At 34.5% G+C, this 14,045-nt stretch overlaps 1 protein-coding gene across 1 annotated transcript; it reads right to left on the bottom strand.

Annotated features, from left to right (window-relative positions):
• Positions 1-4,951: 4,951 nt before the first annotated feature.
• On the bottom strand, positions 4,952-8,504 carry LOC111890929 (protein DETOXIFICATION 40). The gene is made up of 7 exons (XM_023887003.3): positions 8,117-8,504; positions 6,984-7,615; positions 6,733-6,789; positions 6,356-6,594; positions 6,144-6,262; positions 5,964-6,050; positions 4,952-5,155 (listed from the first exon to the last, which is right to left on the bottom strand). Exons 1-7 carry the CDS (start codon positions 8,435-8,437, stop codon positions 5,099-5,101), a joined length of 1,512 nt encoding a protein of 503 aa, XP_023742771.1. The 5' UTR covers positions 8,438-8,504; the 3' UTR covers positions 4,952-5,098.
• Positions 8,505-14,045: the final 5,541 nt, after the last annotated feature.

Raw genomic sequence — 14,045 nt, 5'->3', positions numbered from 1 at the left:
AGCTTCAGTTTTTATCCTGGGAGTTGATTTAGTTTCTTGATTATGATTTGTTACAGTTATGATACAATTTTCCTCACAGTATTTTTACTATGGTTTGAGATACATAGTGTGTGGTTTTATTATATAACACTCAGATTTATGGTTTTTGGTGATATTGAAAATGAAATTTTTTGGGTCGTATTTTTGGGTCGTTTCACAACTTGCGATGACGTATGCAGTGATGACCAAGCCCACGACGTGGAAAAAGGGTGCCACGACGTGGCAAGGGCCAAATTTGCCCTATAAATAAATTTGAAGGGCCAGCCGTTTAGGGTTGCTATTTTCTCTCCTCTCTTTCCCGTTTACCTCGATTTGCATGCAAGAAATATCCTGAAGCCCGAAGATCCCAAGAAGAAAAGAGTTTCCGAGCCGAAGCTCTGCCTGCGAGGAGTCCGGTTTTTGTGCAGATCTTCCAGATCTACCGAAGAATACTACTTCTACAAGCCGTAGTGCTGTCTGATCATCTTCTGATCAAGTGAGTGTATAGTCACTTTCATCTTACACATAGATATGAAGTATTTTATAAAATATGTGCTATGTGTATATATATATTGTTGTTTATATGTGTCAGTGTGTGCTTACTTTCTTCTAAAACATAAATATTAAGTATTTGCTATGAAATACATGCTATGTGTATAATATAAAGTTGTTTATATGTGTGAGTGTATAGTCCCTTTCATAAACATGATTTTAATACAAGTATTGTTTGAATGTACTAAGTATATGTGTTATGTGAGTGTATCGATGTTATCTTCTAATCTCATAGATATGATTTATTCTCTATGAAATATGTGTTATGTTTATGTGCCTCATCTTTTATCTGGAATGTGTTTTGAATGAACATACTATACAGGTTTTAAACTATGTCTAAAAATGTATATTTTATCTAATAAAATGTTGGGTAGAACATGGGTAGATAGTTGTCATGTGATAAAAGGATGAGAGGCCTCGATGTCATTGTAATCCAGTCATCTAGCGGAATTTAGATGACGACCACAGACTTTTCTAGACAGTCCAGTGGAACGCTAGTAGGCTCATAACCTGTAGGTGTTAATGAACTTGGGTGTTCATTCGCTGTATTCCATCCCCCTCATGGTTGCCTTATTTGACTTATATTGCTGAGGAACCCCCGAAGCATGTGTTGTCGCCCCGATAAAATATTCTTAGACTAGGTCCCTTGTGTTAGTTGTCTTAGGGATGTAAAGTGAGAATAATGGGAATGGGTAATTAGGTTATTATTGGTTGATGAAATTAAATTAATTATTTATTGTGGGTTGAAAACCCTATATGCTCACCAGGCTCCCAAGCCTGACCCACTCAGTTTTCTTTGCATTATAGGTAACGGCACAAGAGTATAAGTTGGTGGACTTGACAAGAGGTTTTGGATTATAGATCAGTAGTTATAAATAACTATTGTAAGGTCTATTTTGTTCTGTTTATGCTTTTGGTCTGTATTAAACATGACATCCTGAGATTTTGTTATATAATGAAAATACATTTCTTTAAAGAAATGCTTTGATAAACTCTTATCATATTTTGTTTTGGGAACAAATTTTGCAACTGTTTTCTTTAAACGATCACTCTGATTTTAAAATAAAGCATAAACAAACCGGTCTTTTCTAGCCGAGAAATTGGGGATGTCACACAAAACCAGTGTCAAAACATCCTACAATAGAATTTTTGACTGTATTCTTCATTGTTTAAGACTGAAGTTGGTGTTTGCTGCGAAAGGGTTTCAAGCTTAAATCACAAATTACATTTTTCTCGAATTTCTGGGAAATTACAGCCAGAGCTTACGGCCGTAAACACAGATTATGGCCGTAATCTCAACTCATCAAAGGCTTTGTGGGAAGCCTAATTGAAGTATATGAAGGGAATGAAGATATGAAAGAGAGTCGCCAATACATGTTGCGTCAAAGGTTCAACATGTTCAATTACATTCCTGGTGAGACCCTGGAGGCGCAGCTTCAACGGTTCACAACTCTCACCACTGAGATGAGCATAGCTGGAATCTTCTTGAAAAAGTCTGAAATAAACAAGATGCTACTAAATGCCCTTCCAAAGTCATGGGACACGAATGTAGCAGTTATCAAGAAGACTAAAGACTTAAATCGCCTTACTCTCGCTGAAGTGATGGCAATCATCAAGGCATGTGATATTGATGATAAACAGCGGGAGATAGACCATGTGAATTCGTACTCAGCTGCAAACCTTGGAATCTCATCTAACAATGCTCTTTCATCTTTCACCTTTTCCTCTACAGGTCATCCCTTTGCTGCTCAGCAAGCTCAGATTCAGTCTTTTTCCACTCCATCAGCTCCTTCACTTCCAGCTGCATCAGCCATGCCTTTCTCTCAGAACCAATCATTCGCTTCTACTCAAGTTGCTTCTCCTTCAAATGTGGCCTCCTCCTCAAACAGCAAGGAGGGTGATGAAAATCTTGCTCTTTCTACAGGACTTGTTAACTGCTACAATGCTCTTGTAGCTGGAGATCTTCCCCCACAACTGTCATTTGCTGATCTTGATCAGATACATCCTGAAGACGTCGAAGAAATGGATATTACATGGCAAATTGCCATGGCAGTTTTCAGGGCAAAGCAGTTTGCGAAGAAGACCGGGAAGAATAACTGGGGGATGAGTGCTGATAAAAATGTAGGGTTCAGCAAGGGAAAGCTGCGTTGTTTCAACTGCCACGAGCCAAGGCATTTTGCTCGTGAGTACCCGCAGCCGGATAGAAGATTGAACAATGACCGGACAATGGTTGCAGTAGGGAACAACCAAAGCGGTGCTCAGGTAAACAGTGAGAAGGCCATTTGGCTCAGATGCAGGCCCTGAATATATCAAGACCTAAAAATGCTCATTTGGCTTAAGTCGGTGGTGAAGCTTCCACAGAGAGTGTTGCAGCTGAAGATCAACTGATGGAGCTGCAGTTTGCATTGATGGTATCTTCTACTTCTAAACCGAAGAAAAGTGAGGTAAGTTTGCCTTCATGCTCTCAAGCTTGTATTGATTATGTTAAAATTCTTCATGAGGAAATTGAAACACTACGTAGAGAAGTAGAGGACCTTAGATATGAGGGCTATCAACTTAGAAAAAGGACAAAAACCTCTTAAGGCCCAGTTATAAACTAAAATAAAGGACTTTAGAAGACTTCAGGAAGACTACAGTAATAAATGTGAAAATTATGATTACATAAAGAAACAGAACGCTGAGTTAATTACTGAACTTGAAACATTAAAGGGCAAATTTGAAACTGCTAATTTTGATTTTAGAAAGTTTGATGTTTCAAGAGAAGTAGTTACCAATATGATAGACCACTGCATGCAATTTAAACATAATCAGTCAAAGGGTCTAGGGTATGATAAGTACCTCCTCCTTTCAACCATTCATATCAATTTCAACCTTTGTCTAAGGAGGAGATTGCCATTGAACCATTCATCGTTTATTGCAAGCCGTCTAGTTTTGTTTCGGGAGGATTTATTAATGTTGAAAGTACTAACATTTCTACTTCTCTTGTATATCAATCCTTAAATCAGTCAAAGCACGAAGTTGAAGGATCTGTTTCTGAAAATAAAACTGAGTCTGAACCTGAAGTTTTAGTTTTAAATAAAGACTTTAATTTTTCTGATGTCGAAAGTGACAATGTTTTTTGTGAATTAACTGCACCTTCTGATACTAGTTTGAATGTTTTTAAAGTGTTTGATGATGTGGTTGACAATTCTAATGTTTATGTTGATACTAATGAAAAACCATCAGTTTCACAAGTTTTTCTATCTGATACACCCTCACTTGTCTCACAACCTAATTCTTGTTCATGTTCATGTGAGAAAAGCAAGGGTGTTGGTATGGAAAACAAATCTGAAAAATGCAGTACAAGTTTTAACAATAACAAACATATTTGTTTCAACTGTGGTGTTGGTGGTCATATAGCTAGGAATTGTCCTAGTAGAATGTTTGTACATTTTGAGTCATCAAGAGGAGAGAATGAATATAAAGGAAGTTCTTTAACTAGAAAGTCCTCTAGAATTCTTTCTCGGAATGATGATTGGAAGGACGATCGTAGTAGAAAACGGGCTGTGTTTCAAAAGCATAAAAAGGTCTTTCATAAGAAAGTCCCAAACAGTTTGACAAAACCTCGAAGTTTATATGTTCATTTTATCCTACGAGGTTAAAAGCGATATCTTGGGCCCCTCGATGATCTTGTTTTAACTTATGTGTCGGGCTCGGTCATGACTGAATTGATGCGTTCAATTAAGTTCTATGTCAGACAAATCAAAGGTCGAGAACAAACTGCTTGAAAATTAGTATGATTATGTTCCATGTGATTGTCCACATGATATCTTGATAACGAAGGACTATACGATCCCTTATCTAAAGGACGTATCAGCGTTCGAAAACGGCTTTTGAGAGCTACGATTGTTAATCGGATTTTAAAATGGTACTTGCATCTATAGTTATTAGACTTATCCAAGTGGGACACTGTTGGATTAGGTGTCTAAGACATAACTATATTTGGTATGTACTTGACCCGGTTATAGCATGGTTTTTTTGGGTTTGCCTTCACAAAATTATTTATCATTTAGATTTGTTATATATTGGTATGTGTTGCTATCATTATTAGACATTGTTATCATGTTTTCATATCCTAGTTTGTTATTTGTGTTATTGTTGGTTTTTATACTTGTTTATGGGACCAATTAGTGCTTGATATCTCTTCGGGATATGTCTGGAATGCTACGTTGGACTCTAGGAAAACAATTTAGTAGACAGAGATTAGAAAGATGCAGCAGTGGCCGCGTAGCTTTTATTTTTTATTTTTGAGTCGGACTATTTCTTTAATTGTTATGTTTTATCAGTTATATCTTATACATAGCATGTGGTTTAAAAATAACATGCAAGTCAAGTGTAACCATTTGATCGGAATACTGGATACTTTTTGTCGTGAATCTCTCGTTTTTTTAATAGTGGAACCATGATCACAAGAAATACAAGATATGTTATTCAGCCTGGGTATGAATGAATTTAACCAAGTGGACTTGATTTTGACTTTTACTTTCACTCATTCAGTTTCTTTCGATGCTTCCCATTTATCCAAACGTTTGCTAGCTTTTTCCACCTGGTTATTTAAATTTCCCCATTTAAAATATAGTTTTGTTTTTCAAGAAAGTCAAAAAGTTTCAAATACACACACAATATATATATATATATATATATATATATATATATATATATATATATATATATATATATATATATATATATATATATATATATATATATATATATATATATATAGGTTCAGGTTCATTTGAAATCATTCTAATTTTGTGAGATCGTAAGACCAAATCTAAAAATAATTTTAAAATGCAAAATAAATGGAAAAATCCAAAAATTCTTTTTTTAAATATTATTTTTGGAACTTGAATTAACTAAAAAATAAAAAATAAATAAAAAAAATCCCATTTTTTTTAAATATGTGAAATATTTTAAATAGAATATTACACTGACATATTCTAAAAAATAATTTTAAAATGCAAAATAAATAGAAAAATCTAAAAATTCTTTTTTTAAATATTATTTTCGGAACTTGAATTAACTAAAAAAAATTAAAAAAAATCTCATTTTTTTTTTAAATATGTGAAATATTTTAAATAGAATATTACACTGTACATATTGTAAAAATAATTTTAAAATGCAAAATAAACAGAAAAATCAAAAAATTCTTTTTTTAAATATTATTTTCGGAACTTGAATTAACTAAAAAAAATTAAAAAAAAAATAAAAAATACATCTCACGGTCTTACAAAATTAGACCGTCTCACATGAACCTCTATATATATATATATATATATATATATATATATATATATATATATATATATATATATATATATATATATATATATATATATTTTTTGAGTTACCTCTTTGTTCCAGTCCGTATTAAAGGTTGACCATAATAAAATAACAGTTTGCATCGCGGTGCCTCCAATCATGCCTGACCATATTCCCTACACATTAAAACGAATCCTATTATAACTATTCTCCAAAGTAAAAAAAAAAAAAAAGTGTTATTGTATATGTATACAGTATACTTTGTATACCTTGATTCCAAAATTGAAATAGAAGCCGAAAAGACATCCGAGTGGAATGCCGACAATGTAATAGCATCCAACATTCACATACGCCACATATGCTTGCCATCCACACCCGACAGCCACACCTTTTATTCATATTTCAAGTCAGTTTTCACAATCAATCGTATTTGGGCATGTGCATGCAAAATCTCAAATGACATGCACATATATAATAATACCTGATAACACAGGTTGGATGCCATTGAGAATGATAGTGATAGCCAATAATGGACACAAATCCGAGACTGCATTAGCTACAGTTTCACCACCGGTAAACGCATAGCTTATAAAATGTCGCGTCGACAAAACAATCATTGATTCCACTACCGATATGAGAAAAGAGACACTAGTCACCGTTAACACCGAAAAGGCTGCGGCTTTAGGGTTTCCTGCTCCAAGCTCGTTTCCAACCCTAACACTATATTCATGATCGCACATTCGGTAACCCGTTTAATTGCAAGTTTAATTTATAATTTCTTTTACAATAATTACACAAAAACTATATGACAATAAATTTATGTCATTTAATACGTTAAAGCTTAAAAAAAAAACTAACCTAGCGGCTGCATTGAACCCAACTGAGACCATAAACAGCAATCCATTGACACCCATGCTACATAATAGTATAAAAACAATTAATGCTATAAAGAGTTATTACACAACATGCGTAAAAAAAAAAAAAAAAAAAATCAAAAAATCCTTACTCTTATGTCTTAACCATGTGTTCATTTAATGGGCTATTTCAAAATGGCCCAACAAAGGTTATATCAATTTGATTATGCAAAACTTAATGAAGATAAGAGTTACCAAACGGAAAGTGCATCCAATGCTAGCTCGGGGTTTTCTAGCAACCCTGCAATCAACACAAGTATCTGAAAATACCATGTCTCCAAACACAACATCACGGCGGATCCACTAGACAATTTTACAAAGTCCCAAAGCCCACCAAATGCATTCGAGTTGAACCCGGTCCATGTTGCCTTACATTTATCGCTCATCAAGATATAAATGAACTGACCTACTACTATGATCCACCATGATAAGCTTAAAGCTAACGAAGCCCCAATCAAGCCTAACCCAAACTTGTACACGATGATCCAAGAAAGGATCAGGTGCACAACGAGGGTCCCAGCTGAAATATATGCGCTTGGTGTCACGATACTTTGAGCTTGAAGAAATTTTTGTATTGGAAAGTTAATGGCGTACGCGAATACTTGAGGTATGAGACCGTAGACAAATAGGGCAGCAGCAGATGCCATTGGTGCTGATTGACCAAGTAAAAGTAAAATTGGTTTACAGAAAACGTAAATCATAGTGACTGGGATTCCTGTCAATGTAAGAACAATCGCGGATCTTTGAAGGTATACTCCAAGCATATCGTATTTTCGTGCCCCAAATGCTTGGCCACATAGTGTCTCCACTGCACTACCCATTCCAAGCTACAATGACATATACGAATAACGTGTCAAATCGTATATGGACACTTTAAGATATCTTGCTTTCTGATGAACAAATTTATGTAATAGTAGTTTACTCAAATTTTACTACTACTATACTAGCTAAAGTACAATAATTAAAAGTATTTATTCAACAATGAGTCAAATTATATACGAAATTGAACGATTATAAACCCTTTTTTATTGTTTAACTACAAAAGTACATACACAATTGTAAGTGACGTTTATCAGTTTAAAGGACTAAATGCAAAAATATGCAAGAAAATAAATTGTTTTTTAAATGTTTAATGTAATAAACTTGCCAATTTTATTTTTTTTTATTTTTTCCTTTTTCACTTATTTTTTTTCTCAATATCTTCTTTGCATACGTATGTTACTGGACTGGACTGGTTCAAAAAAACTGGTCCCAAGCTGGAACTTGATCTCACTCTCTCTCTCTCGCATACACAAGTGGTGAGTGGGAACCAGGATTCAGAAACTCACCATGAGACCATAAGCAAAGAGTTGAATCCCTGAGTTACCAAGGGACGCCGCCGCGAGCTCTAGATTCCCAAGCTGGCCGGAAAAGATTCTGGTGGACATAGACATGGCGTTGTTGATCAAATAAACCATCACCGCCGGTGCAGCCAGCTTGTACAGAAGATTAAGCTCGATCCTGGATGCCACCACAAGCCGCTTCATTAATGGTGTCTCTGTGTCGCAAAGCACCCTCTCTAGCTCAGCACTGCCGCCATGGCCGCCGGCAGTACAGTCTTCAATGGGTTCTAAGAAAGGTTGATGAAGTTCATTGTTTTGGGACTCCATTTTTGTGAAAATGGGTGGATGGCTTTCGGTTATCTCCTTTTATAGAGGAAAAGAACATTTTGTATGTTTGTTCTTTCGATTTTCACTTTTTTTAATTTATTTAGATGGCGAATGAATAATATATCTTAAAACTTCTAAATATGAATAGTCTTTTGAATATATATATATATATATATATATATATATATATATATATATATATATATATATATATATTAAAGAGAAACCTTATGACATTATCTTAAACATTTCAGACATTTGATTCTGTTTTAATATTATATTTTTCACCATTGGATCAAATTGTTGACATCATCTTCTCCAAATGGAATATATTTAGTTCCAATAAAAGTTTTCCATATTTTAAATCTTGAATTTCCGGTTATAAAGGTTTACTATTGTCAATCAATTTTATAAAACGTAATTTATATTTAAATTTAGGTAATGTAATAAAGACGATTACAGCTCACCAAAATTAAATTGAATAAGACGGAAGTGCCCTAATTCTAATTCAATTTATGTTCTTTCTCATTAGCCAACCTTTCATTTTTATCTTCTTATCGACGCGCACACACACAAATCCTCCATCCCGATATGTTGAAACTTCCTTCTTCCCTGCCATTGTCGTCACCGGCGTCTCCACCTCCAACTCCGACTATTGCGAATCTGACGACTTCTTTCAAGTAATGTTTTTGGCGTGTCTATTTCTCTTGCTATGTAACTAGTCTTCCTCTTTCTCCTGAATTCAAGGATTTGACATAAAATTTGTTGTTCGTCAATATGCGACTATAATTTAACTTATGGTTTGTTCAAAATCGTTGGTAATAATAATAATGAGAAAATTGGTTATGTATGTTTTAATCGATTTGAAATTGGTTATGTAACTTTGACATACTTTTGATTTTCTTAATTGAAGATGAAACACTGAAGTTTCAGAACTTAGCACTCATTAACGTCGAAATTCTTCTACCATTGGGATATCAGAGAGTGAACAAATGTTGAAACAGAAAATTGATTCTAGGTTGGTCTTTATTTTATAACAATCCTACATTGTTATTATTTATGACATGGTCGTGACCATTTTTGTTTTTTTAAATCTTTACTTATTACTATATATTTGAATTTGAATTTGGGGGTGTGCTTATTTTCGGGATTTTGAGAAGGATTGCTAAGAATCAGTCCTTATATTCTTTTCCCCAATTCAATCATATCAAACTGTAAACTTTCTTAATATTTCTTTTTGGCAGGAATCTTAGAGTTATCCAACCAAACATCTTTTATTGTTATTTTCGTCGTGTGCTTAAATCAAAATCATGATTCTTATAAACAATAGGTGAGTTTTGTATAAACTATTTTTTACTATTTAGTTCACAAAAAAAATTTATCATGGGTTTCGTTGCTTAATGATTTGGTTTAATCTATTTTTCTGACCATGAATCAAAACGAAATCTAATAAAATTTAATTTTATTTCAGATTTGTTCATTTCAGGTTTTCAAGCATCATGAAATTACATAAGCTTTTTCCTTATGAGCCCTAGGTATATACAACCCCCTTCACCAAAAACTTATTTCAATTTCAGTTTTGCCTTCTTGATTTGATCCCATAAACCACTACATCTCCTCTGCTCTATAAACGTATCCCTTGGATTATTAAGTTTTTTCAAAAGTATTCATCATATACTTATTTTGTTATAGTTTCAGTGTAACACCGTGAAAATTTACAATAATTTTAAACTTTTCAAAATCAACCCATATTCATAAAATCATTACAAAAAGGTTTTCATTTCATTTATTATCAGAATATCCCAGAACATCAACATAAAATTTGAGGAGCGGTACGATCACGCCTTTGCCTTGCCACGATCTCCTGAGTTACCTGAAACATTACACTGAAATTGAAGCTCGAAAGCTTAGTGAATTACCCCCAAAATACCACATGCAACACATACGCCCTTCCAGGCCATAACTCTATGGGATCTTCCGATCCGAATGTCTCAGGGGACTTCCGTCCCAAACCTGGTAGGCCTTCCGATCTTACCCATAATGACCTTTCGGTCCATACGCTATTGACCTTCCGGTCCATGCTCCATTGACCTTCCGGTCCATAACATACAGTTCATACATATATACAGTTCATACATGACATATACAGATCACATATCATAAGACAACCTATATCGCATACTCTTCGTAACTCATAAGACCTCCCTATCATACATATATCTCATACTCATATCGCAATCGTACTCATACGAATCACATAACATCTATCAACTTAGCTAATACTTCTCATGGTAACTAAGACCTTCCGGTCGCACATATATCTCATACTCATATCGCATCCCTACTCATACGGATCACATATCATATAATTACTTATCCATAGCACATAAGACCTTCCGGTCACACGTATATCTCATGCTCATCGTAACATAACTCTACAATAAAGTAATCAACAACTATCCATCTTTCCATCTGGTAAAGGGGGCCGGCCTTGGTGCCTTAGACCCCATCGATCTAGTGAGGATAATTCACCTGCAACTACCGACTTGAAGGATTAAGACCATGCTGCTCCGACCACCAGCACGAACTCCACCACTGATCATTACCAATTAACCAAACCAATAAATACCAATAATTACCAAAATACCCCTGGAAGTCAAGCTGGTCAACCCTTGGTCAAAGTCAAAGTCCTCAGTCAAAGTCAACCTCCCTGACTGACTCTACTCGCCGAGTCAACCTGCTGACTCGTCGAGTCCCTATACTCTTAGAAACCCCATATCACGACTCAACTCGCCGAGTCAACCCGATGACTCGTCGAGTTCCTATGCTCTGAAAACTCCCATGCCTCGACTCTACTCGCCGAGTCACCCCGAGACTCGTCGAGTCCAAGAATCCTCGAGTCCCATCCTGTTCAACACACCGAGTCGTCCCTCGACTCACCGATTCACGACTTAACTAGAAAAGTTAGGGTCCCACGACCAGACTCGCCGAGGCCAAGAACAGACTTGCCGAGTCCAAGGCAATGTTCAACAGACTCGCCGAGTTGTTCTTCCAACTCGTCGAGTTCCTGCCTATCTTCATCCAACTCGCCGAGTACACCCATGTGACTCGCCGAGTACCTTTAGTTCTTAATCCATACAGTGGCTTTCTAAGTCATGCAGGGACTCCCAACCATAGATCTACTCTCCTACAACCCATCCATCACATAAAGTGGAAAACTTTACATGAATCCAATGAGATCTAAGCATAAAACACTCTTGGGCTAGGGTTTGGGACAAGAAGGCTTCACTAACAACTCAAGGACAGGGGCTTTATTCACTACTAAATCATCTCAATCCCAAATCTGAGGTAGTAACCTCAGATCCATCCTCCAAACCCAACATAACACTAGATATGCTCCCAAAACTTCCACAAATGATAGATCTAGATGCACAAAAGCTCAAGCAACGGATTATTACCTCAAAAGAAAGCTCCAACTGAAGAATAATCCCAATCTATGCAAAGCCCCTTGCTCCAATCCTCTAAATCTTCAAAATCTCTTCACCAATCACTTCTCAAAGCTCCAATTTGCTCTTTAATGCTCTCACCAACGGATCTAGGGTTTTCTGAACTTCAAAGGGGGCTAAGGGGACTGAAGGGAGGACATTAAGTCCTTTAAATAGGATGCAATCCCGAAGATTAGGGTTTTTCTCTTTTCAGCACTAACTCGCCGAGTCCAGCCGTCGACTCGCCGAGTTGGCCACTTAACACGCGACCAGAATAGCGACTCAACTCGCCGAGTCTACCCATGGACTCGCCGAATTGACCATCTTTATTTACACTTTGAACCCTGAACTTGAACTTCTGAACTTGGGATGTTACATTCAGTTCAAGGATAAATGTCTTGAATCAAGAAGAAGAAACCACTACAACCACATTTTCCATGTTAAAAAGGCTCAAATGTCAAAGGGCATATTTTTTAGCTATTCTTATGTTTGTCTCTTTTCCTGGTTGCATAAGTATTTTAATTCTACAACTACAAAACCAGAAAAACTGTAAATCTTACAAGACATTTTTGATTTGTTTTAATTAGGATAATTATTTTACTATTATACATTATTCTTTTAGCTAATTGTTATATTATTTTATATTTAAGATTTTTATCGAGGACTTTAGAATAACTTAACTTTGATTCAACAAGGTTCATGTTATACTTCAGAGAAAGTTTTAAAAGTCTTTTTGGCCTTTTCTCATATTTTCTAAAAATCATAACTTCATTAGTATGAGTCCATGCCATAGGTTTGTAATGATTTTGGTTTCCCTGATACATGAAAATTCGTTTTGGCAGATCATAATTATCAACTTATTTATGTACACAAGCAATCGAAATAAATAGTAGTGATTGATCCCAAGTATACATAAGTATACACAAGTAATCTGAACACTATTTCTTGTAGCATTATGTATTATAATAATCGTAACATTTTGATTAATTATTATCACAGAATCATTTTCTATCTTTTTTACCTTAATTAATGCATATGAATTGTTTTAAACAGGCTGATATAAATGAAGGTGCACAACATTCACTATGGTAAAAAGACATAAAGGTGTTGTACCCCTACTCTTAGAATCCAGTAAAGATGCTTAAATTCTTTATAAATCATCTTTAAACAAGTTTGTTGGAGCTGCTGACATGCACAACTTAGAGGTATATTTAAAATAATTTAACTTATATCTATTAATCTTAGAAATAAATGCAAAAAACATCAACACACTTTCATTTATTTGTGCCTTATACCATTTCTACTTTCATTTCTTTAATATACAAATCAATGAAGTACAACCATCAACGGTACTTCATTTTTCATAAAAATGACGAAAAAGCCCTTGTCTTTTTATAAGAAATGGATCCTTCAACTACCCTTACATGTAATTTAAGACCATATCAAAAGCAAGCTCTCTATTAGATGACATCAAAGAAATGTATGGATGTTGAAAAAGCAGAAGAAACACTACGTCTATGTTAGGGTGCATATAATATATGAGATGAGTATGAGACTTTAAATCTCAAATTTTAACTATATAAAGAAAATTCTTTTTTTAATTAATAAATTATTTACTTTAACAGAAGGGTCACTTAATTTATGTAAGTATGTTCTTTAGAGAAGCAACTACTAAATTGCCAAAAGCAACAAAAACAACCAATATAGGGCTAAGTTTGTTATTACTTAGAATTGATTGATTACAAGAAATATTAATGTACTTTTGCTTTCATTGATTTATTTATTAAAGCATCAGACTTTAATTTCTTTTTGTTACAACATTCTACTTTAAAAATCAAGTTAATTTCATAAAAGACCTTATATTTTGTTATTTTTTCCGGATTAAATGTCAAATTTATTTTTTTCTTGAAAAGACCTTGTATATTTTCATTTTTTTCAAAAAAAAACCCTCAACATTCTAACTGTTTCCGAACAAATTCTCAAATTTATTTTTGTTTTTTCAAAAAAAAACCTCACATTCTACAAGTTTTCAACAAAAAATAACTAAAATGTCCGATAAAAAAACCAAAAAATACAAGGTTTTTTCAAGAAAAAAAAAAGTTGAGGTTTAATCTAGAAAACAC

Source organism: Lactuca sativa, chromosome 7, assembly GCF_002870075.4.
Source record: "Lactuca sativa cultivar Salinas chromosome 7, Lsat_Salinas_v11, whole genome shotgun sequence".
Taxonomy (NCBI): Eukaryota; Viridiplantae; Streptophyta; class Magnoliopsida; order Asterales; family Asteraceae; genus Lactuca; species Lactuca sativa.
This window is presented reverse-complemented; position numbering and strand designations above follow the sequence as displayed.